The sequence below is a fragment of the Lithobates pipiens genome, unplaced genomic scaffold, assembly GCF_037356315.1.
Source record: "Lithobates pipiens isolate NorthernLeopardFrog02 unplaced genomic scaffold, aLitPip1_a1.2 Scaffold_3, whole genome shotgun sequence".
Classification (NCBI taxonomy): Eukaryota; Metazoa; Chordata; class Amphibia; order Anura; family Ranidae; genus Lithobates; species Lithobates pipiens.
The window spans coordinates 39,620,793-39,636,569 of record NW_027507790.1 but is presented as its reverse complement, the minus strand read 5'-3'; the positions used below and the strand labels follow the sequence as shown (position 1 = coordinate 39,636,569).

At 41.2% G+C, this 15,777-nt stretch overlaps 1 protein-coding gene across 6 annotated transcripts in view; it reads left to right on the top strand.

Moving 5' to 3' along the window:
• Positions 1-15,777, top strand: part of PATZ1 (POZ/BTB and AT hook containing zinc finger 1) — a 44,001-nt gene that overhangs the window by 12,816 nt on the left and 15,408 nt on the right. For 4 of the 6 annotated variants that reach the window (XM_077461489.1, XM_077461490.1, XM_077461492.1 and 1 more), the window contains exons 3-5: positions 8,322-8,385; positions 8,721-8,786; positions 12,141-12,312. In XM_077461489.1, the coding sequence (XP_077317615.1) occupies positions 8,322-8,385; positions 8,721-8,786; positions 12,141-12,312 (302 nt within the window). The remainder of the gene's footprint in view (positions 1-8,321; positions 8,386-8,720; positions 8,787-12,140; positions 12,313-15,777) is intronic. The other 2 variants (XM_077461491.1, XM_077461494.1) reach the window with 1 other exon arrangement.

Below are 15,777 nucleotides of genomic sequence, written 5' to 3'. Positions count from 1 at the left end.
CCCAAGAAAATTGAGCACCAGTCACCACTGCCTGCAAGTACTGAAAATTGTGCCAATAATACCATGTTTTATAGAACTGTTCATCTCTATGCTTCATAGTTTCATCTCATTAATCTCGTTTACCACAGATATCCACTGGACAATTGTCGGGGGTCAGGCTCAGAGTTGGTCCTAATTACCGCTACCATAGCGACAGATTTCTAAATGACAGTAGAAAGAACTACCTGAACATGTGTTTTAGTTTCTCTAGTCAAAACTCTGTATGTTTACTAGAATGTTAAAATTTTGTCTCATTTGTTAACAGACCATTGTTCAGTAGTGCTTTGGAACATCAGGTGGCACCCAGGTAGCAGCAAGTATATGAACATAACAGTGTTTTTCATATGGTAAATTCCATAGATTTATCTATATGTAGATTTATCTATAAATATAGATGTACAAGTGACGCCTGCAGAATCTCAGCTTTCCTGTGTACTGCCTAGTTCTTATGAATTATTTTGTAACCCCTTCTAGATTAATTAATATTAAACAGTTCTTCTTCCAAGGTCCCTTGAAATGATTTTTGATTGGGCCATAGTGTAATTCAGCAGTATGTATTGTTTATTCAAGCCCCACTCCAGGCAAAATATGGCCCCCTTCTACCCCTACCTGCCCAGCCCATCTTGCTGGGATTTTACCTTGTGAATGAAGTTCTACTCACCTAAGGTCCCTCACCGATGCCATTTTCAGGTGCGGGGGACTGCTATTCCAGTGCTGCAGATGGTCCCTTGATGGCAGCTCTCTTACCATCGCATTGCAATGATCTAACTCCTCTGATGGAAAGGCACCAGGAAGTGTCCACGTCATGCAGGAAAGTGATGTGGACACCCACATAAGGACCCTTCCTATGTAAATATAGAAAGAGAGAAGACTTAGGACTGGAGTTTGGTGTGTAAAATAGGCATTTCATTTTTTTTCTCTTTTACTTCCAGCGATCGGTTAGAGCGGGGGTCTCCAAACATTTCAAACAAAGGGCAAGTTTTCTGTCCTTCAGACTTTAGGGGGGCCGAATTGTGGCCATTGAAAGTAGAAAATGTCCTGGGCCCAGAGTCAGTGAGGATAAACATGTCTTGGTGGTCAGTAGAAGGAGGAGTAGTACCCCATCATTGATTCTAATAGAAGAAATAGTGCCCCATTTTTGGTATCAGTGGGAGAAATAGTGCCTCATATCATTTGGAAGAATAGTGCCCCAAGCCAAATGAAGGCTAGCAAAGATCCATAGTTTGAAGACCCATGGGCTAGGGCAGTGATGGCGAACCTTGGCACCCCAGATGTTTTTGAACTACATTTCCCATGATGCTCATGCACTTTACAGTGTAGTTGAGCATCATGGGAAATGTAGTTCCAAAACATCTGGGGTGCCAAGGTTCGCCATCACTGGGCTAGGGGATGGTGGGAGTGTGGATAATTTTATCCAAGGAATGGGCTTTAACCGATTGAGCCCCGCACCACTTGGCTGGCCAAAGACCAGAGCACTTTTTGCGATTCGGCACGGTGCCGCTTTAACTGCAATTACGGGGTCGTGCAACGTGGCTCCCAAACAAAATTGACGTCTTTTTTTTCCCCCACAAATAGAGCTTTCTGTTGGTGATATTTGATCGTCTGATTTAAATTTTTTGCGCTATAAACAAAAAAGAGCGACAATTTTGAAAAAAACACATTATTTTTTTACTTTTTGCTATAATAAATATCCCCAAAAAATATATAAAAAAAACATTTTTTTTCCTCAGTGTAGGCCGATACGTATACTTCTACATATTTTTGTTTTGCGCAAAAGTTATAGCGTCTACAAAATAGGGGACAGTTTTATGGTATTTTTATTAATAATTTTTTTTTTATAGTAATGCCAGTGATCAGTGATTTTTATCGTGAGTGCTACGTTATGGCAGACACGTTGGACAAATTTGACACATTTTTGGGACCATTGGCATTAATACAGCGATCAGGCATTGATTACTGTAAAAATTTCACTGGCAGTGAAGGGGTGAATGTGTGTCCTAGTTTGTGTTCTAACTGAAGGGGGATGGGGACTGTGCAGGGAAACTAACAGATCGCTGTTCATACTCTGTATGAACAGATGATCTGTCAGTTCTCCCCTCAGAGAACCGGAAACTGTGTTTACACACACAGTTCCCGGTTTTCCGTGTGCTCTGAGCGATTGTGGGAGCTTGGTGGGGATCAAGACCACCGGGCACTCGCATCGGCTTGGGGAGCGAGCGGGGGCGCGACCCTAGTGGCCACAGGGCGAAGCAACGTTAAATAAAGTTGTTTCGCCCAGCCGTGCCATTCTGCCGCAGTACAACTGTGGCGGCTGGTCGGCATGTGGTTAAAGTAGAACTATAGGCAAAACTATAGCGGTAGAGGGTTATAACCCCTGACAGTTTATGTATTTATTTTGCCATTTATGTTCCATTGAGAAGATTCTCTTCACTTCCTGTCCCATAGCCAAAACAAAAAGTGAGACGAAATCCCTGCAAATTAAGGGAATCCTTCGGGGCCGCCCAGGTCACCAGAACTAGTGTCCCCATTGGAAGATTTTCCTTTCATTCATTTTCTGGGGACGCCCCAAAATTTGGGATTTTCATTTACTTTCACTTTCAATGATAATAGTAAACAGGACAAATAGAGTGGGGGAATCTCTGTAACTGGGCCACAGATAGCAGTAACAAACTCATAGGTGTTCTAATCCATCTGAAGTCTATACAAAACTAAAAAAAAAAGTTTTGCATTTACCGGTAGTTATAATTTAAAATGAAATAGATGAAGAGCAAAAAACATTTGGCAGACATCCATGCAGAAAGTCAGAATATGCTTTTGGGCTCACAAACTTTTTTTCAAAACTGTAAGTATCCTCTATAGCAGGGGTCTCCAAACTTTCCAACCAACAGGCCAGTTTACTGTCCTACGAGCTTTAGGGGGGGCTGGATTGTGAAAAGTGAAAGTAAACAATGCCCCATTATTGGTTTTGGTGGGAGGAATAGTGCCCCATTGTTATCAGTGGGGGGAATAGTGCCTCATTTTTGGTGTCAGTGGGAAAAATTGTGTCACATCATTTGTGTCTGTGGAAGGAATCGTACCCCAAGGCCTGGATAAAGGCAGGTAAATGGCCACAATTTGGAGACCACTGCTCTATAGAAATGTCTTTGCTATCCAAAATACAGCAAGAATAGTCAATGTACAGATTTAGATCTATGCATATCTCCTACAGGAAAATCATTAAGGGGGGATTTCTTTATATTTACTTCTAATTATAATTACTTATAAGGGTTATTAAAGCGGAGCTCCACCCTAAAGTGGAGCTTCCGCTCATTGGAACCCTCCCCCCCTCCGGCGCCACAATTGGCACCTTTCAAGGGGGAGGGGGTGCAGGTACTTGTACAGTACAGGTATCTGCACCCACTTCCGGCATAGATATCTGCAGAATATACGCCCCTTTCCGCAGAATCTACACCCCTTTCCGCAGGTCCCCCGCTGTCTGCTGCGAAACACACGGATCCCAGAGACAGCGGGGACCATCCTTATTGCGCAGCGCGACTCGCGCATGCGCAGTAGGGAACCGGGAAATGAAGCTCCACTTCCTGATTCCCATACCCAAGATGGCGGCGGCAGCACCCGAGAGATCGGCTTCGGGTGCCAATATCGCGGGCGCGCTGGGTGGGTAAGTGTCCTTATTTTAAAAGTCAGCAGCTGCAGTATTTGTAGCTGCTGGCTTTAAAAAAAAAAAAAAAAAAAAAAACGGCGGAACTCCCGCTTTAACCACTTCCCGACCAGCGCACGACGATGTACGTCGACAGAATGGCACGGGCAGGCATATTGGCGTACATGTACGTCCAATATTCGTTGCCGCCGTGCCATCGGGAGCGCGCCGCCGCCGGCGTGCTCCCGCGCTGGTCGGGACCCCCGTGAGTCCGGTCGCGGGACCCGCGGACTCGATCGCCGCAGGCATCCCCGCGATCGTCTCACGGAGCGGCCGAATGGAGGAAATGCTGTATAAACAACATTTTCCCATTCTGCCTAGCAACTAGTGACGCTGATCTCTGCTCCATGTGATTGGAGCAGAGATCAGTGTACACTAAATGAAAGCCCAACCCCCCCACAGTTAGTAACACACCCCTAGGAACACTTAACCCCTACACTGCCACCCACAGGTTAACCCTTTCACTGCCAGTGTCATTTACACAGGAATCACTGCATTTATATAGCAGTGATTACTGTATAAATGACAATGGTCCCAAAAATGTGTCAAAAATGTCCGATGGGTCCCCGACAATGTCGCAGTCACAATAAAAATCGCAGATCGCCGCCATTACTAGTAAAAAAAAAAAATAATAAAAAATTATTAATAAAAATGCTATAAAACTATCTCTATTTTGTAAACGCTATAACTTTTGCGCAAACCAATCAATAATCGCTTATTGCGATTTTTTTTACCAAAAATATGTAGAAGAATACGTATCGGCCTAAATTGAGGGAAAAAAAATGTTTTTTTATATATTTTTGGGGGATATTTATTATAACAAAAAGTAAAAAATAATGCGTTTTTTTCAAAATTGTCGCTCTATTTTTGTTTATAGCGCAAAAAATAAAAACCGCAGGGGTGATCAAATACCACCAAAAGAAAGCTCTATTTGTGGGAAAAAAAGGACGTCAATTTTGTTTGGGAGCCACGTCGCACGACCGCGCAATTGTCAGTTAAAGCGACGCAGTGCCGAATCGCAAAAAGTGGTCTGGTCTTTGACCAGCAAATTGGTCCGGTCTGAAAGTGGTTAATGTAGTACAGCCAATATTCACTAAAAACCCTCTACTGTGTTGTTGTATAGTGTTGTTGACTATAACTAGTTCCTCCCACAGCCACAAAGACATGCACAGGGCCTGGATCAGACAAATGTATTGGCTCATCTGATTAAATGCTGGCTGATTGATCTGAAGAGAATCAATTGTTGGCTTGGGTTTGATTTGGCAGCATTTATTATTTTGCTAAGATAAGGCTGACGTCAGAAGTGTCACGAGAAGTTTTGGCAGTCAGATTTCTTATATCAAATCAGTAGAAAAGGAGTGCTATATAAATCCATGCAAAAAAAACAAACATGTGAATAGCATACCAGGTAATATACAAAACATCCATTATAAATAAAATATAGTTCAGAAATCATTTATAAATCCATGATTAGGCAACCAAGATCCAAATGAAAATCTTCCTGTTAGAACACACAGTGATTGGTCCCATGGGAGAGCAGCTCACTGTCAAAATCAATCTGCAAGATTAAAGTTTTATTTAACCCAGGATCCTGCATTCACTATATCTAGTCTCGCACAGTACACATAGAAATGCAATTATTTTAGAAAATATAAACTGCTGAATACCTTTTATAATCAGCTGTGACTTCTATCAGTGTCTGTTTAAAGCTTGTAGGAGGAGTTTTCATTCTACGCTGACTGTCCTATGAGGCTGCAGGACCCCTGCCCTCTGTCTGGACAATGTTGATTGGCCCTGTGTTGATCACATTCATCCTCCCAAATAATAAAAAAAAACTCTAGCAATACACACCAAACTGAGCATGTGCAGAGATGAATTGGGGACAGTGGAAGAAGGGGGATTCAGAGAAGACAGGATCAAACAGCCTTTTTACACAATGCAGAGGTTTAACCCCTTAGGTTCCACAGTGAGTATAACAAGCATGCTTTATTGCATATACAGACTGATTTTACTGTTGTGGCTTTAGTAACACTTTAATGGAAGGTCTGAGAGCCCTTTTGTCTTATCCACTTCGGACTGCTGTCCTCGTATATGAATGCAGATCACAGATGGATAGCATAAGATGTATATCCCATATGCACAGAAAAAGAGGCTAATACTAGTGACATGCCTCTTAAAAACTTGTTAAAATAAAGTTTTACCCTCACGTAGGCAGAAAAAATTTCAGCATGTCAAAAAACCCACAAAATGGTACAGACTCACACTCTGGTACCACCAACTAGGCATTCCCATAGCACAAAAGCGCCCAAGCCTGATGACAACAGTCAGAACCCACCCTACATGTACAAGTTTCATCTGAATAACTTCCTCAGGGGCTGAGGTCATTCTGACGAAACTCATGTGTTAGATTGTAAGCTCTAACGAACAGGGCCCTCTGATTCCTCTTGTATTGTAATTGTACAGTCTGCCCTAGCGTTGTAAAGCACTGCACAAACTGTTGGCGCTATATAAATCCTTTATAATAATAATATGTGTAGGGTGGCTTCCCAGTGTCGTCATCATACTTTGACACTTGTGAACTACAGGAGTGCCTGGTTGGTGGTGCCAGAGTGTGAGTCCATAGAATTTTGTGGGATTTGACATTCTAACACTTTTCCTGCCTTTTATTTTTTATGAAAACATTTTTTTCAACATTCCATCTATTAAATCTTCTGCCCTTGTTGCTTTAACTTTGGATAGTAAAACTTTTTTTTTCTGCCAGTAAATACCTTATACAGCCCACTTCCTGTTTCTTGTCTGGTAAATAGCCTAGGCTTATAACATCGTGCACAGCTCTCTGTCTCTCACTCTTGTGAGAGTTTGCCAGGAAGGGGGGGGGGGGGTGAGTCATAAGAGGGCCAATGAGAGCTGGATGTGTGCCTCTGTGTGTCTGTTTAAATCCAGGAAGTGAACAGGCAGCAGGTTCAGCAGACTGCAGTTCCTTTTTTAAGTACTACTAAACTATTGTTATCCTCCTTTTCTATGTGTATACGATTTCCTTTGTGAGGTATCCATTCGTAACCCAGATTTATATAAGAGGACAGCAGTCCAGAGTGAATTATACAAGTGACAGGAAGATTTTTATTTGCATCCTGGGTGTCCAGTCATGGACTTATAGATATTTTATGAACTATATTCTCTTTATGTATATTTCCTGGTATTCTATTCCCATGTTTATATTTGCACGTGTTTAAAGTGGTGTTGCCACCAAAAAATTAAAAGCTGCTTAAAATTCGTAAAAAAAAAAATAATTGGCCAAAAATAAATTTTTTACTCACCTCTAAATACCTGTTGCTAGGGGGTCCCTCGTAGTCTGCCTTCTTCATTGCCCGGGCTGGTGAGATCACTTCCCCTCGCGCCGCACATTCACCTGGGACCTGTCACGTGTCCCAGGTGACTGTACGGCGTATCACGGCGCCCTGCGCCGCTCGCGCATGCGCAGTGGGTGCCCGGCTGTGAAGCCACAGCCAGGTGCCCACAGTACGCATGACGGCGCCGCTAGCGGAGTGGGGAACGAGGGGGGGCTTCGTTCCCCCGCATCGCTGGACCCTGGGGCAGGTAAGTGTCCGATTATTAAAAGCCAGCAGCTGCAGTATTTGTAGCTGCTGACTTTAAATTTTTTTTTTTTAGGGGGTACCCCACTTTAAGTAGGTGCTCCTTTGCTATTGATTTGACATTCTTTCTCTTATTAGTTTTTGTTATTAGCTTTTGTTTTTTTTGTTTTTTTCATGCTTGTTATTTAGGTGCAGCACATTCATTTTGTATGGATTTGTTTTATATTTTATGTCTATGATATATCTTAGTGGAGCGCTACTAATAAACCTGTCACAAACTTGCTCAACTAAACATGTAATGGAAAAATACTTAAGCAGAGGTTATTTAAGTGCAAACTGCACGTCAAAACAAGAATGCATCCTGAAATACAGTACACTGAAATTACATGAAATTTGGCAGAGGTTCTAACCCCTCCCTACCCTTTCCAAAACATAAAAAAAAACAATGGGTTTAGATAAACGTTCACTCTGTTCGGTATATTACTGCATAACTGTCTCCAAAATTATTTAAAATACTGAAAATATGCTTATTTTAACACCAATTATTCCTACTTTATTCAGTAGATATTTGATCAAAGCTTACCATTCTAAAGCTGTACTTTGTGAATCTACTTTTATTATATAGCATTTTTCTTTCTGGTAATTTAAAGCACTGTATCTACCATTGGAGGCAGATACTGGGCAGCCATCTTGCACACACTCAGTAGATTATGATCCTAGGGCATTTTTTTATTTTTTTCCCCCCAATACTGGAGTTAATTAACTTATCAGTATGTCTTTGGAGTATGGGGGAAACTAGAGAAAACCCATATATGCATATATGCATAGGGGGGGGGGCATGCAAACTCCATGCAGATAGCATCTTGGCCATGCTGATTTGTGGTTTTGTGAACCGAAACCTATAAGGACAAAGAAATGCATTGATTGAAATTCATGGTATAATTGCTCATTTCCTTTGTGATGATCTTTGCTTTATTTTTATTTTTTAACAGGCCAGACCACCTTAATGGACACATTAAACAGGTTCACACATCCGAGAGGCCGCACAAGTGTGAGGTATGGCACTGGGGATGGGGGACTGTGGCTTACAGTCCTGTGAAAGTGATTGAATGTCAACATGTTCCTTGTGCGACTTAAAGCACCAGTCCCACTTTACAGGCACTGTTTCTGCAGTATATTATATTAATTGTCCATTTCTTGCATCTACAAGTCCAGGTAAAGGGTAATAAGATTTACATTTTAAACATTTTCAATACTTAAATACTTTCATGCCTTTATTTCCTAACTAGACTGATCTGCTGTGCAGAATTTGATATCGTTTTGACAAGTCACATTTTCCTAATGAAAGGGCCCACAAAAAATGATTTTACACCCATTTTTCTCCAAACTAGAAATCTGCAGAAGGATTTGCCAGCCAAGTGCACAGTGAGCAGGAGAGAGGAGGAGGAGGAGGACAGGTAATGCAAAATGAAAATGAAACACAACCTGAATATACTTTCTGAAGCAAAGAAGCGGGACTGGTGATTTAATTGGGCCTAAAAAGTGTATGGCATTTTTCAGTTATTTTGTCTGTGTGCATGTATCATCTAGTATGTTTGTGAGCAAGTCTATGTAATAATGTTAGCTGTTGTCAGGGTATGTTTAAAGGGATAATGCACCCAAAAGGGATATTTTAGTTCTAGGTGGAAACTAATGGAATGAGCCACTCTGGGGGGGGGGGGGGGGGTTGGGTGTTCCTGCCCCCCATTGTGTGCTCCATTCCCTTATCTTGTATCCATCAGGTAAAGTGGGAACCCCTCATAATGGCCACAGCAGGTGGTCAGAAACGCAGATACCAATACCAATAGATACCTAAATACCTAAAAGCAATAGCAATACAGTAAAACCTTGAATTGCGAGCATAATTAGTTCCAGAAACATGCTTTTAATCCAAGGCATTTGTATATCAAAGCAAATTTCCCCATAAGGAATAATGGAAACTCAAATGATTAGTTCCACAACCATTTATTCATAGGTCCTTCAGTTTATAGTCCATATAAAAAGATTCTGTGACCAGGTTGTGTAACCATAAAATGTCCATCCACAAATGGAAGCCTCCACAAGGGGATTAGAAGCAAAATCCATCAGGAGCTACAGAGTATAAAAGAGAAGAGAGGCATCTCTAAGTGTAAAAATATGTTGCTAAATGTTGTACCTTCAGTAAATGTAACCATATTGCTACACATAGAGGCGTCTCTCTTCTATTTTATTCTCAGTTGTGACTTGACGCTACTCGTACTGTATATCAAGACATCACTTGTATATCAAGTCATAATTTATTAAAACATTTTGCTTGTCTTGCAAAACACTCTCAAACCAAGGTTTTACTGTATATGGAAAAGGACAGATGGTTTCACTTTCCAGCATCTAGCAAAAACTGAAATAGCATTTTTGGGCAAACTTACCATATAATGTTTATCAATTGGAAATCTCCTTCATAATTAGGATGCTAGTTCACAGGTAAGTTCTTCAGCTCAGCCCTTTATTTAAGATATGGGGCATGTAAATTTTTTGTGCGTTAGTGTGCATTAAAGAGGTAGTAAACCGCTGGTAAATTTTTTTTTTTTTAAACCTCCAGAGTTATAATGTGCTAGTAGGCATCATTTAAGCCTGACCTGATTTTATTCAGTAGGATCTCTATAAGGTGGGTTCACATCTCTATGGTACATGGTAGTGCAGTGCATCCTGAAAAAGAGTTGAACTTTACCTGCTCTGGGATGTGTTAGTGCTGCCTTAACGCAATTCATGTAAATGGGTGGCGTAGTGCTTGTTAATGAGCGTACATTATCACACTACAGAAATGGGAACCAGGCCTTATAAATCAGTGAATGTGCCATTCCTTAAACATTCATTGCTGGTGTATTTTCCTAGAGTATGTGTTTTAAATTTAGTAAATGATTCACCTGCAGTGAATTTTTGGTGAATGTAAGTCTTAAGCCGCGTACACACGGGCGGACTGTCCGGCCAACTAAGTCCGTCAGACAATCCGGCAGACAGTCCGTCCTACTTTTGAATGAATGGACTTGACCACACACGATGAACAGACAGTCCGTTGAAAGCTTGCACGATGACGTGTACAGCACGTACGACGGGACTAGAAATACGACGTCCAATACACTGCAATGCAACCTTCGGCCGTGTAAATCCTTTCTGAGCATGCGCCATACTTAGTCCGTCCAACTTGCCTACTCACGAGCGGACTGTCCGCTGAAACCAAAGTTCGATGGACAATATTACGGAAATTCCGAAAGACTTAGTCCACCAGACAGTCCGCTGAAAAAGTCCGCTGAAGCCCACACACGAGCGGACTGTCCGCTGAAATGTGTTTCAGCGGACTAAGTTGGACAGACAGTCCGCCCGTGTGTACGCGGCCTCAGCTTTATAAATATGTCCCATAGTGCCCACACACTTTCATTTTTAAATCATTTTTAATAAAATTTGTAATTCGTTTTTGTGAGATTGACAGGGTTGCAGGATGTGTAGTGTAATCAAGCGTTTTTTTTTGTTTTTTTTAACACAATGATATATGAGCCGGGTGCCCACAGTAGTGATGCCGGTGCCGAGGTTTCGATGGGCCCACCACTGGACCATGGGAAATGTGAGTGTGTGTTTGTTAAAAGTCAGCAGCTACACTTTTTGTAGCTGCTGACTTTTAATAAACACAGAAACGGTTGGACTCCGCTTTAACATGACTAAACAATATGTTGCTAGCATTAGGGTGACAGCATTAGGGTGACAGTAGGGTGACATTAGGGCAGGGACACAGCCGTCCATTCTATATCATGTCTCAGGAGCACTAGTAGCCAACATAATTAAGTTGTGACAGAGGAGCATGCATGTTAATACCAGTCTAGGATTGGCACATGTTAATGCAAAGATTTCCCAGCACATGGGAATGACTGAAAGCACTAATTTGCATATTGTAGAAATTTTATACATGGCCTGATCATTGCAAGACATGCTTAAATAAAGAACATCGCTTGAAAATACTAGCCCATGTATGACCACCCTAAATTAGTTAATTTCCGCAGTCAAAGTGAACTTGGTCTGCCAGACCAGACTGGCTAGGGGGATCACAGGGAAGGTAAGTGCATACTTCTTAGTATTCCCACAATAAAGTAAATCTGGAACCATGCTCAGGATACTGATTACTATCACACAAGCAGGAAGGTACACATTGCAATAATATAGACAGTGACATTAAAGTGTATATAAACTCAAGATCTAATATTTATTATATCACACCTTACCTGCTTTAACTTTCCTTTATTAGCCTTTTTTTCTTATTTTTTTCCTGGTGATCCTGCCGGTAACGCAGTTCCTGCCCTAGGGTGGCAACACTTACCTAACTTTTATCTATAGTATAGAGGATCCGCATTGTCCCCCTATGACAGGAAGTGTGTTTGGACAACAGAACACCTTGCCCTCTCCATATATACATACAATGGGGAGGAGATACAAGTGCAATAGAGGCATAGAGCATGGGAAGTTGTCAGCTCACTGGATGTCTGGAAGGATCAAGTGATATTTTTGCACTTCTTGAACAGTTATAACAAATTCTTTTATTGGTATATTTTACAGACCAAAAAAAACAAAAACAAATAAGAGGCTTTCATTATTAGAGTTTACATACACATGCATTTTGTGGGCAAACCGCTTTAACACTTTTGTACACAGACAAATGTAAGGAATGCTAATAGCAATTTATTTTATTTGCTGTGCTGTGTTTTTCCAACAAGTTTTTAAGATAATATATTTATCTCTGCTTTCAGACATGTAACGCTTCCTTCGCCACACGTGACCGTCTGCGCTCACACCTAGCATGTCATGAGGATAAGGTACCATGTCAGGTGTGTGGTAAATACCTACGGGCAGCCTATATGGCAGACCATCTGAAGAAGCACAGTGAGGGTCCTAGCAACTTCTGTACCATTTGTAATCGAGGTAACTATAAAGTAGGAAGAACTTTTAGTATATGCAATTATGCCAGAGAAGGGAAATATTTTGTATAATGAAGGCGCCACAATGGCCTTGTCTGTTGTGATAATATTTTTGTTCAATGACTAATGAAGATAATGCAATTACAAAGCAAGACAGGATGAGTGCATTTGTGTGGGTGGGAATGGCTGTTATAAGGCTTGAAATTAAGATTCTAATTTGGAAAAGAATCACTACTATGCTACTAAATATCAAGTTATATGTCATTATACTATTAGAAGATAGATCCCCACACTAGTAGAATAAAATATATAGATATCAACTAACCAAAATAAACATAACAAATATGTGTAAAAAGAAACAGAGCAGCTACCACTTGACAGTGCAATCACCACATCAAGCAAACAAGTATAAAAGAAAGAGAAGCGTTCTAATATACTGTATATCAGATGCTACTGTGATTCAAAATACACATACAACATCAAATCATGTGTAAATAATAATAATAATATGTAATAATAATAATAAAAATGACATTAACATTCATGTCAAACATAAAATGAAGTGACAAATATTAATATATCACAAAGATATCAAATGCCGTATAAAGTCCATTCAGCAACCTCTTTCCCTAAACAAGAAGCAGGGACATTAAAATGTACACGTTTTTTATGATCAAAATCCTTTCTAATGGTAAATGGGAACTCACACATCAACTATATACAGCAAATAATGAACATAGATAAGCCAGGTGGTATTGTAACTCAGAGCAACCAATCCACTATCACTTTTCACCTTTTCACTGATCTGACTGGTAGAGCCTAGTAATGGTAAACTCTGGGCTGGTACATTATGCCAACATGCTTCCAGCCCTGAGTGAATCTACATATAGCTTTGCTTTGAATATTTTATTTTAATTATTACAGGTACTTATATAGCTCTGTCACCACCCTCCTGATAAACTGTGCCACTTAGAAGAATTAGGAAAACACTAAAGCTCATTTACAATAAAAGGGTACAGTCTACTTAATGCTCCAAAGCTGAAGAAAAATTGAAACATTTACAGCAAGGTTGGGGCTTTAGCCATAGAGAAGCCAGATCTCTCTGATTGCAGCAGGGAAAGGCCTACATATCCATTTTTTAAAGACACTTTAAAGAAATAATTTCTAATCCTTGAGGCAATCATGATTGAATGGCATGATATGTTAAAAAAATCTGCACACATGTAGTATTTTGTAGTTATTCAACATTCATCGTAGCTTCCATTTGCTGCCCATTAAGCTTTATTATTCTGTATCTAGTATTTTCTCAGTTCTGCAGTGGACTGTAGAAAACTCTCATTTGCACAGCAAGGTGAAAGAGAATTGTCTATAGAGCATTGCCCTATTGATGGTGATTATTTGGTAAGGAATGTATTTTGCTTGCCATTTAGCCAACAATATTTCGCTTACAGATCATTTACAGAGCGTTGGGTTGCTTGGTCTCCTCCTTGTCCATTCACAACAGATCCAATATTCTTTTCATGGAATACAAGGCATTCTGTGAATGTACGATAGGGGGAGTATGATGTTCTTCTGGCCCTCCCCTCCCTTTGTCCATTCACAGAATGCTGTACGTTCTGTGAAAAGGATACATGATGTTTTGTGAACGAACAAGGTGGAAATCCAGTGACCCACTATCATCACTGTACTGGAGCCTGAAGTTTCAGTGTCGGAAGTTCTGCGCTTATAGTACTGCATGGGATGAATGAAACAATGAGTTTTACCTAGCACAGCAGCATCCACATATGGGACAACCATCATTAGAGGTAATTTATATTTTGCATAGTAAATGCATATACAAAGCAAGCAGAGAAAGATCCACCTATACTCATCCCAGTAGATGAAGTGCTGCATTCACAGCAAGTTTTCTTCATAATTCATGGGACTGAGGGGCATGCGCGGCGAATGCTTAATCACAGAGCTCCGTCCCACTCCATCCATCTGGCGCTCTCAGCAGCAAGCAGCATCACCCCACAGAAGCCAGCACAGGACCGGGACAACCTAGACACCCGCAGGAACCATTTTATGCTGGTGGAGTCAGCTAAACGTGGCTAACGGGCACGATTTGGCAAAACGCCCGCTTTATGAGGCAGCTCACACAGGGATTCCTGTCTCGTCTCCCTGGCTGGACTCACTGCAGGGGGAGGTATGTGGAGGGGCCTCCATTATCAAATCACTCGGGGGCCCGACATCACCAGCTTCCACGGTATCTCTAATCAACCAGACACTAGATGACATGCTCATGTCCCCCTCAGCTGCGGCCTCACCGAGGCCTAATGTGACTTACCAGGATATGGGGCTTAACACCTCAGCCACATGATATCTCCCTCATGTTCACTAAATTTGCAGAGATGCTGTACAGAGACCTAGCTCAGACCGCAGCCAGAATTACTTCTGACATTAAAATGGATCTCCAGCTTTTGGGCTCTCGCATTGAGACCATTGAAAACAGAGTAGACCATGTTAACCAGAACACAGACCGTGTCCAAGATTTACATGGCCAAAATTGACAACCTTGAAAACAGGTCGAAACTTCTCAACTTTAGAATCAGGGGCCTGCCCGAGACCATTATGGATATACTGGAAGCAGTGAACTCCCTCATTAAGAGCCTTATTCCAGATATCTGAGCCCACAAACTGGAGCTTGATCATGCCCTGGGACCCCTGGACCCGATGGACTGCCTCGTGACATTGTGGTCAAGCCACACTATAAGAATGTTAAGGAGGAAGTCATGAAAAGGGCGTGCTCCACTCCACAAATCTAGATTATAGGTCATCTAATCCAAATCTTCGCCGATATCTCCCCATACATGATTCGGAGAAGGCGAGCACTCAAGCCCCTTTTGACTGCGCTGACAGACAAGAACATCAAATACTGGTGGCTTTTCCTTTCAGTCTGAAGTTCTAGTTTAACAATAATTCATGGGACTGCAGCACACATGCATCAGAGGGATCCAGATTTTATGTTTAAAAATGTTTGATTCCTGCATGTTTATTATTGCAATGGCGTTAACCCTTACACTGCTTAAATTTCATAAGCACTGCTATGATTGGCCTATGCTTATTAACGAAAATAGGATAAATGGCCTTAAAAAAACGGCTCCCAGGTGCAGAATCACCAATATAATTACAAACTACTCCCATTGCAATAAACCTGTATGATAGACTACAACTGACCCCAAACTATATAAAAAACAACAAATCAAGCACAAAAAAAGATTGTAAAGGAAAAAAAAACATAATATTAGCTGTGTCCCCATGAGGAAGATGTTTAATTAGTACAAAACAGTTGGGAAAAACCTGGGCAACCTGGGAAAAACCTGGGAAATTACTTGGAAAGGCACTGTCTTCCTTCCAACCAGGGCCCTCCACATCGTGGGACTGATGGGAGTCAACCCACAATAAGTACCTGGACTTTTAATCAAAATAA